General features: G+C 42.9%; 1 protein-coding gene across 12 annotated transcripts in view; it reads right to left on the reverse strand.

Annotated features, from left to right (window-relative positions):
* Positions 1-16,321, reverse strand: part of LOC110521963 (ephrin type-B receptor 3) — a 97,325-nt gene that overhangs the window by 15,936 nt on the left and 65,068 nt on the right. For 5 of the 12 annotated variants that reach the window (XM_036975476.1, XM_036975471.1, XM_036975474.1 and 2 more), the window contains 9 exons: positions 15,613-15,737; positions 13,935-14,097; positions 11,730-11,838; positions 10,178-10,230; positions 8,870-9,073; positions 7,169-7,416; positions 6,164-6,379; positions 4,453-4,602; positions 3,853-4,052 (listed from right to left, as the gene is read on the reverse strand). In XM_036975476.1, the coding sequence (XP_036831371.1) occupies positions 3,853-4,052; positions 4,453-4,602; positions 6,164-6,379; positions 7,169-7,416; positions 8,870-9,073; positions 10,178-10,230; positions 11,730-11,838; positions 13,935-14,097; positions 15,613-15,737 (1,468 nt within the window). The remainder of the gene's footprint in view (positions 1-3,852; positions 4,053-4,452; positions 4,603-6,163; positions 6,380-7,168; positions 7,417-8,869; positions 9,074-10,177; positions 10,231-11,729; positions 11,839-13,934; positions 14,098-15,612; positions 15,738-16,321) is intronic. The other 7 variants (XM_021599983.2, XM_021599981.2, XM_021599982.2 and 4 more) reach the window with 3 other exon arrangements.

The raw sequence follows: 16,321 nt of genomic DNA on the forward strand, positions 1-16,321 counted from the left end.
AAACCAGTGACAAAAGTTAGCCTAGCTACCGCTAACCTACAAAGCACTAATAGCTGGACGTCATGGCAGCTCATCTCTCACTCACTCTTTCGCCATTAGGCTCGGCGGGGGGCACACCTCTCCACTGGCCAATTGAAAATATTTTTTGCAAAGAATTCAAATCGTCTTTTCGCCTCACTCTTAATCTAGCTAAATACTGGCTAATTAATCTGATTTAATCTTCCCAGCCATCGCCATAGCTCCAGATCCCCGATGGAATCACCCCCTATTCCTCCTCACCCTCTTCCCCCTTTGGGCTCTTTCCATGAAAACTACAGAGGAATGTAGCATGAGGATATCACTAAATATGTGAAACCATTGCTCTAAGAACTTCCTTGTAGGAGCTATGGATGCCTTGAGTGCTTTATTGAGCAACGGTAATTCCACATTTGCATTGACAACCCTGGCCAGTTGTTTGGTGGCTTAATGTTTTAGCTATAGGAAGTACTATGCACTGTAGGCATTGCTGAGACACTGACTCTCATGCAAGTCAATAAGTCAATTTGGAAAATTATATTTTTTCAGTGAAAAGTGTTATCGTTGTCGGCATGACTCGGGTGACTCCAGTACCACAGTCACAGATAAAAAATGGCACCGTCACTACTAAACCCTAGTCCAGGGAACATACTGTATTGCAATAGACAGAAAACCAAAGAAACCCATTTCAGAGATATATATTTCTTCCTATTCTCTATAATGTAATCCATCACATACATAAAAACATACATTCATACACTATATTGTACCTGTCAAAAGTTTGAACACACCTACTCATTACAGGGTTTTTCTTTATTTTTATTATTTTCTACATTGTAGATGTAAACTATGAAATAACACATATGGAATCATGTAGTAATCACAAAAGTGATGAACAAATCAAAACATATTTTATATTTAAGACTCTTCAAAGTAGCCACCCTGTGCCTTGATGACAGCTTTGCACACTCTTGGCATTCTCTCATTTCAATTAACAGGTGTGCCCTGTAAAAAGGTAATCTGTGGAATTTCTTTCTTTAATGTGTTTGAGCCATTCAGTAGTGTTGTGACAAGGTAGGGGTAGTATACAGAAGATAGCGCTATTTGGTAAAAGACCAAGTTCATATTATGGTAAGAACAGTTCAAATAAGCAAAGAGAAACGACAGACCATCATTACTTTAAAGACATGAAGGTAAGTCAATCCGGAACATTTGAAGTTTCTTCAAGTGCAGTCGCAAAACCCATCAAGCGCTATGACAAAACTGTCTCTCATGAAGACCGCCAAAGGAAAGTAAGACCTAGAGTTACCTCTGCTGCAGAGGATAAGTTCATTAGAGTTATCGGCCTCAGAAATTGCAGCCCAAATAAATGCTTCACAGAGTTCAAGTAACAGACATCTCAACATCAACAGTTTAGAAGAGAACGGGTGAATCAGGCCTTCATGGGCGAATTACTGCAAAGAAACAACTAAAGGACACCAATAAGAACAAGCGACTTGCTTGGGCCAAGAAACACGAGCAGTGGACATTAGACCGGTGGAAATCTGTCCACTGGTCTGATGAGTCCTTATTTGACAAGAACTATCTTGTCTTTGTGAGACGCAGAGTAGGTGAACGGATGATCTCTGCATATGTAATTCTCAACGTGAAACCATGGAGGAGGAGGTGTGATGGTATCGGGGTGCTTTGTTGGTGACACTGTCAGTGATTTATTTAGAGTTCAAGGCACACTTAACCAACATGGCTACCACAGCATTCTGCAATGATACGTCATCTCATATTTTGTTTTTCAACAAGACAATGACCCAAAACACACCTCCAGGCTGTGTAAGGGCTATTTGACCAAGATGGAGAGTGATAGAGTGCTACGTCAGATGACCCGGCCTACACAGTCAATCGACCTCAACCCATTTGAGATGGTTTGGGATGAGTTGTACCGCAGAGTGAAGAAAAAGCAGCCAACAAGTACTCAGCAAATGTGGGAATTCCTTCAAGATGGTTGGAAAATCATTCCAGGTGAAGTTGGTGGAGAGAATGCCAAGAGTGTGGAAAAAGGCAAAGGGTGGCTACTTTGAAGAATCTAAAATATATTTGGATTTGTTTAACACTTTTTTGGTTACTTTATACTTTTGTGTTATTTCATAGTTTTGATGTTTTTCACTATTATTCTACAATGTATGAGTAAATGAGTAGTTGTGTCCAAACTTTAGCAAAATTCCCAGGTTTTCTAGAAATCTAGGTGGGAAGATAACCAGTTGCATCTCTAGGGGCGCTATTTCATTTTTGGATAAAAAACGTTCCCGTTTTAAGCGCGATATTTTGTCATGAAAAGATACTCGACTATGCATATTCTTGACAGTTTTGGAAAGAAAACACTCTGAAGTTTCAGAATCTGCAAAGATTTTGTCTGTAAGTGCCCCAGAACTCATTCTACAGGCGAAACCAAGATGATACGTGAAACAGGAAATGAGCAGAATTTCTGAAGCTCTGTTTTCTAATGTCTCCTTATATGGCTGTGAATGCGACAGGAATAAGCTTAGACCTTCTGCCGTTTCCCCAAGATGTCGGCAGCATTGTGACGTATTTGTAGGCATATCATTGGAAGATTGGCCATAAGAGACTACATTTTCCAGGGGTCCGCCCGGTGTCCTTTGTCTAAATTTGTGCGTAATCTTCAGGTGCGGGCATTTTCTCCTGGGATTCAGGAGAGAAAGCACACTTCCACGAACGATATATCATCGAAGAGATATGTGAAAAACACCTTGAGGATTGATTCTAAACAACGTTTGCCATGTTTTCAGTCGATATTATGGAGTTAATTTGGAAAAAAGTTCGCGTTTTGAGGACTGAATTTTCGGGTTTTTTTGGTAGCCAAATGTGATGTACAAAACGGAGCTATTTCTAATACACAAAGAATCTTTTTGGAAAAACTGAGCATCTGCTATCTAACTGAGAGTCTCCTCATTGAAAACATCTGAAGTTCTTCAAAGGTAAATGATTTTATTTGAAGGCTTTTATGTTTTTGTTGAAATGTTGCGTGCTGGATGCTAATGCTAATGCTAAATGCTAATGCTAAATGCTAACGCTAGCTAGCTACTTTTACACAAATTATTGTTTTCCTATGGTTGAGAAGCATATTTTGAAAATCTGAGATGACAGTGTTGTTTACAAAAGGCTAAGCTTGAGAGATGGCATATTTATTTCATTTCATTTGCGATTTTCATGAATAGTTAACGTTGTGTTATGCTAATGAGCTTGCTGATAGATTTACACAATCCTGGATACAGGGGTTTTTTCATAGCTAAACGTGACGCAGAAAACGGAGCGATTTGTCCTAAACAAATAATCTTTCAGGAAAAACTGAACATTTGCTATCTGAGAGTCTCCTCATTGAAAACATCTGAAGTTCTTCAAAGGTAAATTATTTTATTTGAATGCTTTTCTGTTTTTTTGTGTAAATGTTGCCAGCTGAATGCTAATGCTAAATGCTACGTTAGCCATCAATACTGTTACACAAATGCTTGTTTTGCAATGGTTGAGAAGCATATTTTGAAAATCTGAGATGACAGTGTTGTTAACAAAAGGCTAAGCTTGAGAGCTAGCATATTTATTTCATTTCATTTGCGATTTTCATGAATAGTTAACGTTGCGTTATGGTAATGAGCTTGAGTCTGTATTCACGATCCCGGATCCGGGATGGGGAGATCAGAAAGGATAACCGGGTTATGGTTATTCTAGAAAATCTGTGAATTTGGGGATTTTGCAACCAGCACCAGATTAAAGTAGCTGCTACCTTGGCTGAGATGGGCCAGACTGTCTGACAGTTTATAGGCTTACCCAGAAGATTGCGTGTTGCTGGTGACCACCTTGAGGCTGGCAGCGTTGCGGATGAGCTTGTCCAGCGTTGCAACGATCTGGGAGAATTTAGGCCGAAGGTTCCTTTCCTTGACCCAGCAGTCGAGCATGAGCTGGTGCAGCGCTGTGGGGCAGTCCATGGGCGGGGGCAGCCGGTAGTCCTGCTCCACGGCATTTATCACCTGGAAGGTTGGATAAGAGTTAGATTGGCAAGTGGGATAGAATCAGACCTAGATGAAAAAAAATAGAGATCAAATCTAGGGAATATGGTTTTGAATTATCAGACAAGAAAAGGATAAGAAACAGGGTGATGACTGGGGAGAGAAGGGGGGTTTAGAGTCAAGATAAGAAGAGTCAAAAGACAGGGAGAGGGAGGGAGGGGGAAGATAAAAAAGAGCATGAGAAGGGGGCAGGGGGGAGAGAGAAAAGGGAAGGGGAACCAGTTAGGAAAAAGGAGGAGTCAGAGAAGGAGAGTGACAACTTGATGATGTGACAGTGTTTTTCGGGAACGTTGAATGTCAAACTAAGTCAACTTAAACAAAGTCAAGTCCAGTAAAGTAAATAAAAGCAAGTTCCACTCACGTCCTGGTTGCTCATGTCCCAATATGGCCGCTCTCCGTACGACATCACTTCCCACATGACGATGCCGTAGCTCCATACATCACTGGCCGAGGTGAACTTCCTGTAGGCGATGGCTTCGGGGGCCGTCCAGCGAATAGGAATCTTGCCTCCCTGTGGATATGCGAATGAGTAGGTGAGAGTGAAATACTGGGGATGGAGTCACACACAGAGTTACACACATACAGAGGGAAGAGAGGGTGAGACAAACTTACACTGGTTGAGACACGTTTGATTATGATAAGATGCCAGGTAAAACTGAGGTACACAAATACCATACACATACACACATAAACAAACAAAACCCTGAACAACAAGTTCATTGTGATTCATATTGAATGTACAGTACAATTTGTGATAGAATAAAAAATAAAAAGCAAAAAAGAACACAGTGACGAAAAATTGAAACAAACCAATTTATTACCATTCATTCAAGACTTGACATACACTATACTGTACATACAAAAGTATGTGGACACCCCTTGAAATGTGTGGATTCGGCTATTTCAGCCACACCAGTTGCTGACAAGTGTATGAAAATTGAGCACACAGCCATGCAATCTCCATAGCCAAACATTGGCAGTAGAATGGCCTTCATGAAGAGCTCAGTGATTTTCAACATGGCACCGTCATAGGTTGCCGATTTTCCAAAAAGTCAGTTTGTCAAATTTCTGCCCTGCTAGAGCTGCCCCGGTCAACTGTAAGCCCTGTTATTGTGAAGTGGAAACGTCTAGGAGCAACAAGGGTTCAGCCGTGAAGTGGTAGGCCTCACAAGCTCACAGAACGGGACCGCTGAGTGCTGAAGCGCATTGTGCATAAAAATCGTCTGTCCTTGGTTGCAACACTCACTAACGTGTTCCAGACTGCCTCTGTCAGCGCAATAACGGTTCGTCGGGAGCTTCATGAAATGGGTTTCCATGGCCGAGCAGCCACACACAAGCCTAAGATTACCATGTGTAATGCCAAGCGTTGGCTGGAGTGGTATAAAGCTTGCCGCCGTTGGAATCCGGAGCAGTGGAAACACATTCTCTGGAGTGATGAATCACGCTTCACCATGTGGCAGTCCGGCGGACGCGAGGAGAGCGCTCCGTGCCCAAATGTATAGTGCCAACTGTAAAGTTTGGTGGAGAAGTAATAATGGTCTGGGGCTGTTTTTTATGGTTTGTGCTAGGCCCCTTCGTTCCAGTGAAGGTAAATCTTAATGCTACAGCATACAATGACATTCTTGACAAATGCTTCCAACTTTGTGGCAACAGTTTGGGGAAGGCCCTTTCTTGTTTCAGCATGACAATGCCCCAGTGGACAAAGCTAGGTCCATACAGAAAGGGTTTGTCGAGATCGGTGTGGAAGAACTTGACTGGCCTGCACTGACCTCAAACCCATCGAACACCTTTGGGATGAATTGGAACGCCGACTGCGAACAGGCCTACATTTGTGCCCGACCTCACTAATGCTCTAGTGGCTAAATGGACGCAAGTACCCGCAGCAATGTTCCAACATCTTCCCAGAAGAGTGTAGGCTGTTATAGCAGCAGAGAGGGGACCAGCTCAATATTAGCGTCCATGCTTTGGAATGAGATGTTTGACGAGCAGCTGTCCACATACTTTTGGTCATGCAGTGTAGATGCCCACACACACATGCATACACACACGACCAAAGTGTCCTACACACTAACCAGTGAGCTGGTGTAGGTGGGATCCGTGGCGTCATCTTCGAGGAAGCGCGACAGGCCGAAGTCAGACACCTTACACACCAGGTTGCTGTTGACCAGGATGTTGCGTGCAGCCAGGTCCCGGTGGACGTAGTTCATATCAGACAGATACTTCATGCCCGCCGCGATGCCACGCAGCATCCCCACAAGCTGGATCACTGTGAACTGCCCGTCGTTGAGCTGGCAAAGACAGAGAGATAGAAAGAGAAATATAAGCAAGCATTATACTATAATCTATATTCAATATTTAGCTTAACTGTTTAACATACTTCCATTCCTACCTCTCTTGCTCTCTCATGGTTTCTCTCTCACTCTCTTTCTTATTTCCACCTGTCTCCCATCTAGCTCTCCTTCTGTTGCTCCCTTGTCTTCTGTTTCACCCATTTCTCTCTACCCTCTTTCAACCCTTCCTTCCTTCCTTCCTTCCTTCCATCTCTCTCTCCCTCTATCTTCCGCTCTCTCTCTCTCCTTCTCAGTGTCAGACAATGTTTAATATGAGGGCGAGGCAGTGATTCATAGGCTAGTGAAATCTCTGTAAATGTCGGAGATTGCGAGAGGAGCGGCACATTTGTAAGATACTGACAACAGACAGGGGTTAGGTACATGTTTGGGTACTTTGGCAGATGATGAGATGATTACAGATACACATTTATGTGTTTTCAAGAGTATCAATTCTCTGGCTGTTTTTATATAGTGCATGTTCAATGGATTTAGTCCAGAGATTGACAGCAAGGTAGGCCTTTGTTATTATGAAAACATGTTTGGGGTTACAGTAGGTGGTGTGTAATGTTAGCAACTGTGAAATTAGTTGGTTTGGTTTTTGCCAAACCCTGAGCGCAATGTTTCAAATAATTTGCTAATTCTAAACATATCCTTGTGTGTGTGTGTGTGTGTGTGTGTGTGTGCACCCATCAAATTATTATTATTTTGTACTGTGTGTGTGTGTGTATGTTCCACAGGTTCTCCTACCCTCAAGAAAGAGTCTAGCGCCCCGTTCTCCATAAACTCTGTGACGATCATGACTGGCCGGCTCTTGGTGACCACGCCCTCCAGTCGAATGATGTTGGGGTGGTCGAACTGTCCCATGATGCTTGCTTCACTCAGGAAGTCCCGCCTCTGCCGGTCAGTGTAGCCCACCTTGAGTGTCTTGATAGCTACAATGATCTCACGTCGGCCGGGTAGCTTGCAACGCCCGCGACACACCTCCCCAAACTCTCCTGTGAGAGCGAGTGATGGGAGACAGCGAGAGAGAGAGACGGAGGGGGGAAGAGAGAAAGGATAGAAAAAGTGGAGGAGAGTGGGGGAGAGAGGGGAGAGGGACAGTTTACTGGTTAGAACCAAGGAGTCAGGGAAGGGAAGCGGGAGACTGCGAGAGAGAGGGGCTCGGGCAGTGTACGGTGGCTAGGAATGGCAGAGAAAAGGGGGGGATGAAAGGTGAGAGTGAGGGATGGCCGAGGGAGAACTAAAAACGTAGGGAAGAGTGGGTTAGCGTGGGTAGTTTGGGGGTGGTGGTAAAGCTTGATAAGAGAGTGTAGAGGTGGAAGGCTAGAGATATACATGGGGTAGAGGGGTGGTTGGGGAGATTAGGATTCAGAGGAGTTAGGGGCAGGGGCGGAAGAAGAGGCTGGAGGCGAGTGAAGCTTGGGGTTCGTGGAGGCTTTGCGTTTAGGTCCTAACACGCCAAGCGGGTGCGAGAGTGTGTGAGAGAGAGAGTGTGTGTGCGAGAGACGGAAACAAGGGAAGTGAGGGAACGGGGGAGGGTAAAGGGGAGGGGCAACAGGGTTTGAGGATTGTCACTAAAGGCGAAGGCTTGGAAGCAACGGGTTCAAGTAGCAGCAGTAGATGTTAAGCTGTGGTAGTGGTAGTAGAGCAGAGGGGACTCAGCTGCAGGCGACATACACCTCAAAATCCAAATTCCCATCACCACAAGTCTTCAGTCGACTCAGATACATGGCTAAATCTGAGTCGACAACAGTCCTGCAGCTTTTTAGCAAAAGTATTACTAATATTTCAAAATATCAAGATTTTAACTCTAACTAGTACATCAAAAAGGGGCGGAGGGATGGAGCAAGGGTGTAAACAGGAAGGACAGGAAGAAGTAAACAGGAAGGATGACCACAATAAGTGATGTGGTCAAGGGTCAAAGGGACTTTGGAGTGGCCCCCTTTAATAGTGGCCCTCAAGACTCTTACAGAGGGGGATGGAGTTTAGAGATGAATGTCCTGGCCCTGGAAGGCTGCTGTTCTAGCTTATTGAATAGCCAATCAACTCTCCTAGATGACGATTAAGTCAGGTAGATTCAAGTAGGGGGCTAATCAATTAAAGGGACTGATTAATGACAGTTGAACAAACAAAATAACTTCCTACTGCAGAGCACATCTCCGGGACCAGGAATGGGCAGTTCTTAGAGGTTAAAGGTTTATTAAAACAAAGAGACAAAAAGTGGGGAAAGGAGGTAGCAATCATTAAAGGCACTTAGGTGCCAACCTAAGGGGGAGCTACAGTTGTGAGTGAAGCGAATTAGGGCACACAACATTTTTTGCAAAGGTGTAAATGAATATTTGTGATTAGGGGGGCTGCTAGTGCTGGGTGGATGGAGGGGGGAAGCACGAGGGGAGGCGGGGATGGTTTAAGGGGGGGAGATTGGGACGATGAATTGAGTGAATGTACCGCTTGGCGTGAAGTCCTCTAACGGTATGGCATTCTTCCCCCTGTAGCTCAGGAGCTTTTGTTGGTTACCTGCGCCAATGACTTCCTCGATCTTCACGCAGGAGATGTCGATCTCCTTGGCAAACTCGCGGATGGCCTCATTGGGGTCCTCGTAGGTGAAGGGGTCAATATAGACCTTCATTCCAGGTGTGACTATAGGGGATTCAATAGCGGAAATAATCACATGAATCAAGGCAGTCAAGCAGAAATTACCATTCAAAATTATATGTACAGCATTGATTGTTAATCAATTAAATGCATGAAGGCGGCCTACGTGTTGTAATGATAGCTTTGCTTCTAATGATATTGGGTGCATTAACATAAGATGTTACAGTCGAGGAATAACACCAATGAGATCCAAAACCACTACTCTCTCAGAAAAATGGGTTCCAAAAGGGATCTTCGGCTGTCCCCAGAGGTGAACCCTTTTTGGTTCCAGGTAGAACCCTTTGTTGGTTTCAGGTAGAACCCTTTTGAGATCCATGTAGAGTCCTCTACATGGAACCCAAAAGGTTTCTTCAAAGGGTTCTTCCGTCGTCTCAGTAGGTATTAAATAGAACACTGCGGCCCGCCCGCCTGTGGGGAAAACAACCCTTGGTTATCTTGATTACCCAATTGACTCACAGCAAAAATGTCACCTTTTATACAATGCAGTTTTCTTGTTGTCTGCTTGTTTTCCTCATTTACAAAATTACATTTAAGAAAGTACATGTCTAAAAGATTACTTTTGAACATTTCCTGCTTCCAAGCGTTCTCACTACTTAGAAAAACGTAATATTGTAGGGATTCCCTCATGCCCCTTTCATAGTTTTTTTTTACAATGGGGGTCAATAGGAAAGAATGTTTGTTTTCCCCAATTTGTGAGCGTGGTCGAGGGGAATTCCTTCTTATGACACCAAGCTTTATCTCGGCCAGGTTGCAGTTGTAAATGAGAACTTGTTCTCAACTGGCCTACCTGGTTAAATAAAGGTGAAATTTCAAAAAATTCAAAACAGAGTATGGGTTCAGCCGGTTAGGTTCTAGACAGCAGCTTTTTTTCCTAAGAGTGTACCAATGCTGCCTATATAATCTGTGCCTGTTAAATGACATAAACCATATTTTGACACATAATGTGGAAATAGGATTCTTGTGATATAACTGGCTTTTGACATGTAGTGTGTGGGTATACTGTTAGATGTAGGGACTAAGTCTAGCTGACTTAGAAGTCTAGCTGTTAGAATATGGATCATGTGGAAAGCTTATAATGGAGGACAGGCAGTAGAGACTTACTGTACTGCTGCAGTTTCTCTGTGTACTCTGACTCGGAGCCATTCCTCTGCTTCCTGTGGGGCAAACCAGAGTAAAAACACAAAGTCAGTCAAGTACTGTATGGTGCAATACTCAATGGAGCAGGATTGAGTGGAGATGATTTCGGCAATGCCGTGTCATTAGAAATAGAGAATACCACTGTATTGCTGCTCACTACGATATCTTTATATTTGAAACTAAGAAATTGAGAATTTCAGGTAAAACTACAAAATAAGATAATATATTGGACAGCAAAAGTAGGACTCTGTTTATGTCTGAAATGGCAGCTGAGAGAAAACATAATGGCTCAACTCGAGAAGTGAAGGACAAAGCCTCATCCAATGGCATCCTCAGCTGTCTTCATCAACACCCAGCTTAACACTCCCTCCTGCACGCTGGTTCAGACTAATACACTGTTCACTCCCAATCCCCCCTTATTTATTCTGTTCATCCTCCTCTTTCTCTTATTTCTTCAGTATCAGTCCATTAATGCAGGGGAGATGGCTATGACAGGGCGAAGGGGGTGGGGTTGTTGAAATTACATGTTAATGTGGTTCCTTTGTTGTCTAACCAGTAACCGGGGCAATAATACCCGCCGGTGATTTGCATCTCATTTCCAATTCAAATGCAGTTACGGAATATGCCAAGGAGCCTCTGAGTTTTCCTTCTTTTTTTTCTTCTCTCGTGGCAGATGCTAGCGAGCTAAGCTAAGAGAAAGAAAGAGACTATTTAGCCTGACAGGGCCTGGGCCTGTCAGAACGGTCGGCTCACAGTGAACCATGTCACTGCGAGAGGCGGATGAGTGCCAACCAGTCGCCAAAAGGGAGGGTATCAAACTTGTATGCTTCGCCAACTTGCAGACTCCCAGTGGCATATGAGTACAGTAGAGTTGAAAGACCACGGCCAGGCTTTTACAAGAACTGAATGGATATTAAAGTTAAATGGACAAATATCCTACAAGTGAATAGGAATCAATAGGGATGGGCCGTGTCCAGGTTTTTCGGACGGGCAGCGTCCGAGTGCATATACCCGGGAACTCGATGACAAGGCCATGAATGCAGGCCTATTAGCTTCTAGCAGCTGAAGCTCATGCTCTGTTTCATGGGATAGCCTAGCGAGGGATTGGGAGTGAAATCTGTATGGACTATCCACTGGATAGAGCTAATCTCCTACTCGCAAAACTCTTAGGTGGTAGCCAGTGCAGGGTGTCCCTGTCTTTCTGTTGTGTGTTTAAGGACGTAAACACATTCAAAAGTTGACATTTCCATTTAGTTTTTGTGTGGGTGTTTCAATCTGTAAATCAAATATGCCAGGATTTACCATAAATATGCGGTTTTATCACTTGCTAACATTGCTATGCTAACATTGTTTCATCCACAAACTGAAGTACGGCTTATTGTCAGCTATTATTGTGTGAGCTTGGTCAACTGCTTTTGATAATGAGCGTGGCTTCAATGTCGGACGTAGACACTTTTTCAACGTTATCTAAACAACAATGTGTTCACTGGGTAGTATCGACTATGTTTATTCTCACCTGAGGCAGACGATGGCAATGACGGCGACAGCGATAATGAAGACTAGACTTGCGGTGGCAGAACCAACAATAAGGGGCAGCTGCTCCTGAAGAGACTTCTCGGGGTCACCTAGAGGTCAAGAGGTTAGAGGTCAGGGTTACCCATAGGTACCTGTCACCACTATCACATAAATACATACACACTACACCCACACGGCCCTCACACCCTCAGACTAGGCGAACTCCCGACATCACTTTGTCCTTGTGATGTATGCGTGCATCTCCCACCTGTATAGAATGATTTGAGACAGTTTGGTACAGCAGGACAATAATCCTGCTACAACAGGAATTTTTTATTATTATGGGGATTATTATTAGTGAACATTTTTGCAGGGGTTGATACATTTTTCCTAAGGGTAAATCAAGTCAGAAATTTCAAAGTGGAAATTACAAACTTCAGAAGCCTTTTTAAACCTCAAATAAACTCCAAGTAAAAACATTCCTGCAACAGGGTGATGAAATTAAGATCCTACATCTGTATAGGCTTTCAACTCCTACACTTCAGCTACTCCTAGAAACCACTCCTACACCTACTCCTTGAAACCATATGCTTACGTAAAGACAGGCATGCACTTGTGTTAACCACTCTGCATCAGTGAAAATGGAAAGGCTATTGTCAGTTTGTCAGATTAAACCTTTAGATTCACGATACAGTACTCTAGCCTAACTGGCTCTAATATAAATTGGAATGACAGTCAAATAATGGGAGACATCGTCATAAATGAGGCACCAAAGGTTTATTATTTCAATGATAAGCCTAAAGAAGTATAAACCTTTTGTAAGGCTTTTGAGCCTCTACATATTTATAAGCAGGGGCACAGGGTAAGGAAGTGGAGGTAGGAAGAAAGTGATGTAATATGGTCAGTTCGATATAGGGGGCGCTCTTTTAATTTTGGGATGAAAAACGTTCCCGTTTTAAACAAGATATTTTGTCTCGAAAAGATGCTCGACTATGCATATAATTGACAGCTTTGGAAAGAAAACACTCTGACGTTTCCAAAACTGCAAAGATATTGTCTGTGAGTGCCACAGAACTGATGTTACAGGCGAAACCCAGATAAAAATCCAATCAGGAAGTGCCACATTTTTTGAAACCGCCTCATGGGAATGACTCCTTATATGGCTGTGGAGGAGCTAGGAGTCAGCTTACGTTTTCCACGTTTTCCCCAAGGTGTCTACAACATTGTGACGTATTTGTAGGCATATCATTGGAAGATTGACCATAAGAGACTACATCTACCAGGTGGTCGCTTGGTGTCCTCCGTTGCAATTATTGCGTAATCTCCAGCTGCAGTATTTTTCCATTTGTTTCTGATGAGAAGCCAGCTGCCACCACTGATAGATTATCGAATAGATATGTGAAAAACACCTTGAGGATTGATTCTAAACAACGTTTGCCATGTTTCTGTCAATATTATGGAGCTAATTTGGAAAAAAGTTTGGCGTTGTAAGTGACTGCATTTTCCGGTATTTTTCTTAGCCAAACGTGATAAACAAAACGGAGCTATTTCGTCTACACAAATAATATTTTTGGAAAAAATGAACATTTGCTATCTAACTACTCGTCATTGAAAACAAACCCTAAGTTTTTCAAAGGTAAATTATTTTATTTGAATGCTTTTCTTGTTTTTGTGAAAATGTTGCCTGCTGAATGCTAGGCTTAATGCTATGCTAGGCTATCAATACTCTTACCAAATGCTTGTGTAGCTTTGGTTGAAAAGCATATTTTGAAAATCTGAGATGACAGTGTTGTTAACAAAAGGCTAAGCTTGTGTTTCAATATATTTATTTCATTTGCGATTTTCATGAATAGGAAACGTTGTGTTATGGTAATGAGCTTGAGGCTATGATTACGCTCCCGGATACGGGATTGCTCGTCGCTAGAGGCTAATCCAAAAGTGATTTACAATGAACACTTATACAACAGGCTATATGTGGCCCTCGCACGAAGCAAACCCACAACCTAGTGTTGCAAGCACCGTGCTGCTACCAAGTTGTGAGTCACCATAGCAACCACAAGAGATGTGTACCTTTTTTACAGCATGTGAGAATTTCAGTAGTATTCTGATGCATGCTTGTGTCAATGTCGTCCCTGTATGTGTCTTAGACTGTTTGACAAACCCCAATTTCCGCACATGGGGAGAAAAAAAGTTAATTAATTCATACTTTTTAGGTTGGTGCTGAAGTCGGCGGGGCTGCTATAGCGGCCGTACCCAGCCACTGTGCGGGCCCGGACCTGGACCACATAGTGCGTGCCCGTCTTGAGCCCCTCGATGCGGGCAGAGCTCCTTTGGGCTGTCATGGTGTGGGCGATGGCCTCACCCTGGTCCTGCCAAACCAAACGCACAGAGAAGGGTTAAGAAATGCTTAAAAAATATACTAATCACACAACATCCCCTCAATCATATCATCCATATTCATCGCCTTCCCTCCACCCGCTTTGTGGCACATGCCGTGTCCAACAAATCTCACTGTACAGATGGCGAGAGGCAGCGCGAGGCGAGAATAGATGGAGAGCTTTTATCGGTGGGTACAACACCACAACAAACATAGAAAGAGACACTAACCAGGTATTCCATCCAACCTTTTTTTACCGATCACTGTACCTTTACACAGCCAATCTGTAAATAGCACACCTCATCCCCATATTATTACTTACCTTCTTGCTCTTTCGCATCCCAGTATCTCTACATGCACATTATCATCTGCACATCTATCACTCCAATATTAATGCTAAGTTGTAATTATTTTCGCCTCTATGGCCTATTTATTGCCTTACCTCCCTACTCTTCTACATTTGCACACACTGTACATAGATTCTATTTTTATTTTATTTTGTGTTATTGACTGTATGTTTGTTTATGTGTAACTCTGTGTTGCTGTTTTTCTCGCACTGCTTTGCTTTATCTTGGCCAGATCAGTAGTAAATGAGAACTTTTTCTCAACTGGCCTCCCTGGTTAAATAAAGGTGAAATAGAAAATGTAATAAATTATGCAAGTAAAGTCCATGTCAAATAAAACATATCACGTCAGGCCTGATGGAAACAGTAAATCTGTCAGTTAACATTCCATTTGTAAACTTTAATAACAGGATATGGTGTGTGGTCCTCCCACTATGGCTCGGGAAAGCATGCAGTTATATACAATTAGGTTATGATGAACTTCCACAGGGTGGTGAAAGTGCATGTTACTGAGCTTGCTTCTTTTCCAATGTATATAGAGGGTCTTATTTTGGTGACAAAATTATCGATAATTGGCTGCAGTTCGACAAATAAAAATGATATTGCTTTTATCAATAATAATCTCATCATGTACAGTAGGTAGCCAACCCGCACTGTATCTGCACGCTGTTGGTTAGAGCGCACGTGCCAAGACCGGAGTGGGCACATTCACTATATAATGCAACATTTATTTTGACAAAATCACCAGTAGAGTTAAAAATTTGAGAAAAAATGAAATGTTTTATTAATTACATGGGAATGTAACTCCAAAATAATTTTTATGCCCACTATGTCATCACCCACAGCCTTTTATCATCAACAAGTCAATTTGATAGAAACAGAACTCAAGTAGCAAAATGTTTTTATAAAGATTTTCGAATATTTGCATGAGGGGGGTAAACAGGAATTGGGAGGGGAAGAAGGAATAAAGGCAGGAAGGATCAACTAAACGCCCAGCGGACAGAGTGACGGGATTAAGACTTTGTCATAAATGTTGTTGTTATTGTTGTGGTGTTGAATTATTTCCTACGGGGCAATATTATTACAGCATGCAACAGACGCAGAAATAAGACTTGTGAAATAGGATGTGGAATTAAGAAGCGTTGATTTACATTGTTGCTTACCTTCTCATGGTACTTAATCTCGTAATCCAGAATAATTCCATTGGGTTTTTCAGGGGGCAGCCAGGAAAGACTCATGGTGCTCGCTGTGGCCCCCATCAGGTGAACTGTGGGTACTGCAGATGGAGCTGTAAGAGAGGGGTAGAGGGAAGGAAATATGCACTTTAATTCAGTATTGTGTGTTTTTGGAGCTTTACACCCTTTGTATATCTTGCTTTATCCCCACAAGCCTAAGCATATTGATGCTTTGCAGGGCTTTGTGATGTGCTTGCTATACTTGTTAAGCTATGCAGCCAGCCACTATCTCTCCCTATAGCTCTGCTGTTCCTTTTCCAGACAAGGGATCTGTGATTCTTTCTCAGCAACGAGGGAATCAATCAACAAAATGGTGGCGCTTAGTATTTGTAAGATCCAATACACACCCTGTGCGGCACACACACATGCACGTGCACACACGCACAAATACATGACCTCACCCACATCAGGTTCATTTCTCAACCCACTCTTTTACTTGTGACCTGTATATGACTACACACAGCAGTCTGTCTCTCACTCTCTTCCTTTCTCTCTAGGCATGTCCAGGCCTGATCCATCCTCACCTCCCTAGTTCCTACCCTATCATTCGCTTTTATTTAACATCCATTGTCACTTCAGTCCTTCTTAAGTATGCTCAAAAATGTCCCCCCTCTTAATGATTCTCTTCCCCAGTTTC

Source organism: Oncorhynchus mykiss, chromosome 4 (assembly GCF_013265735.2).
Source record: "Oncorhynchus mykiss isolate Arlee chromosome 4, USDA_OmykA_1.1, whole genome shotgun sequence".
NCBI classification, from domain to species: Eukaryota; Metazoa; Chordata; class Actinopteri; order Salmoniformes; family Salmonidae; genus Oncorhynchus; species Oncorhynchus mykiss.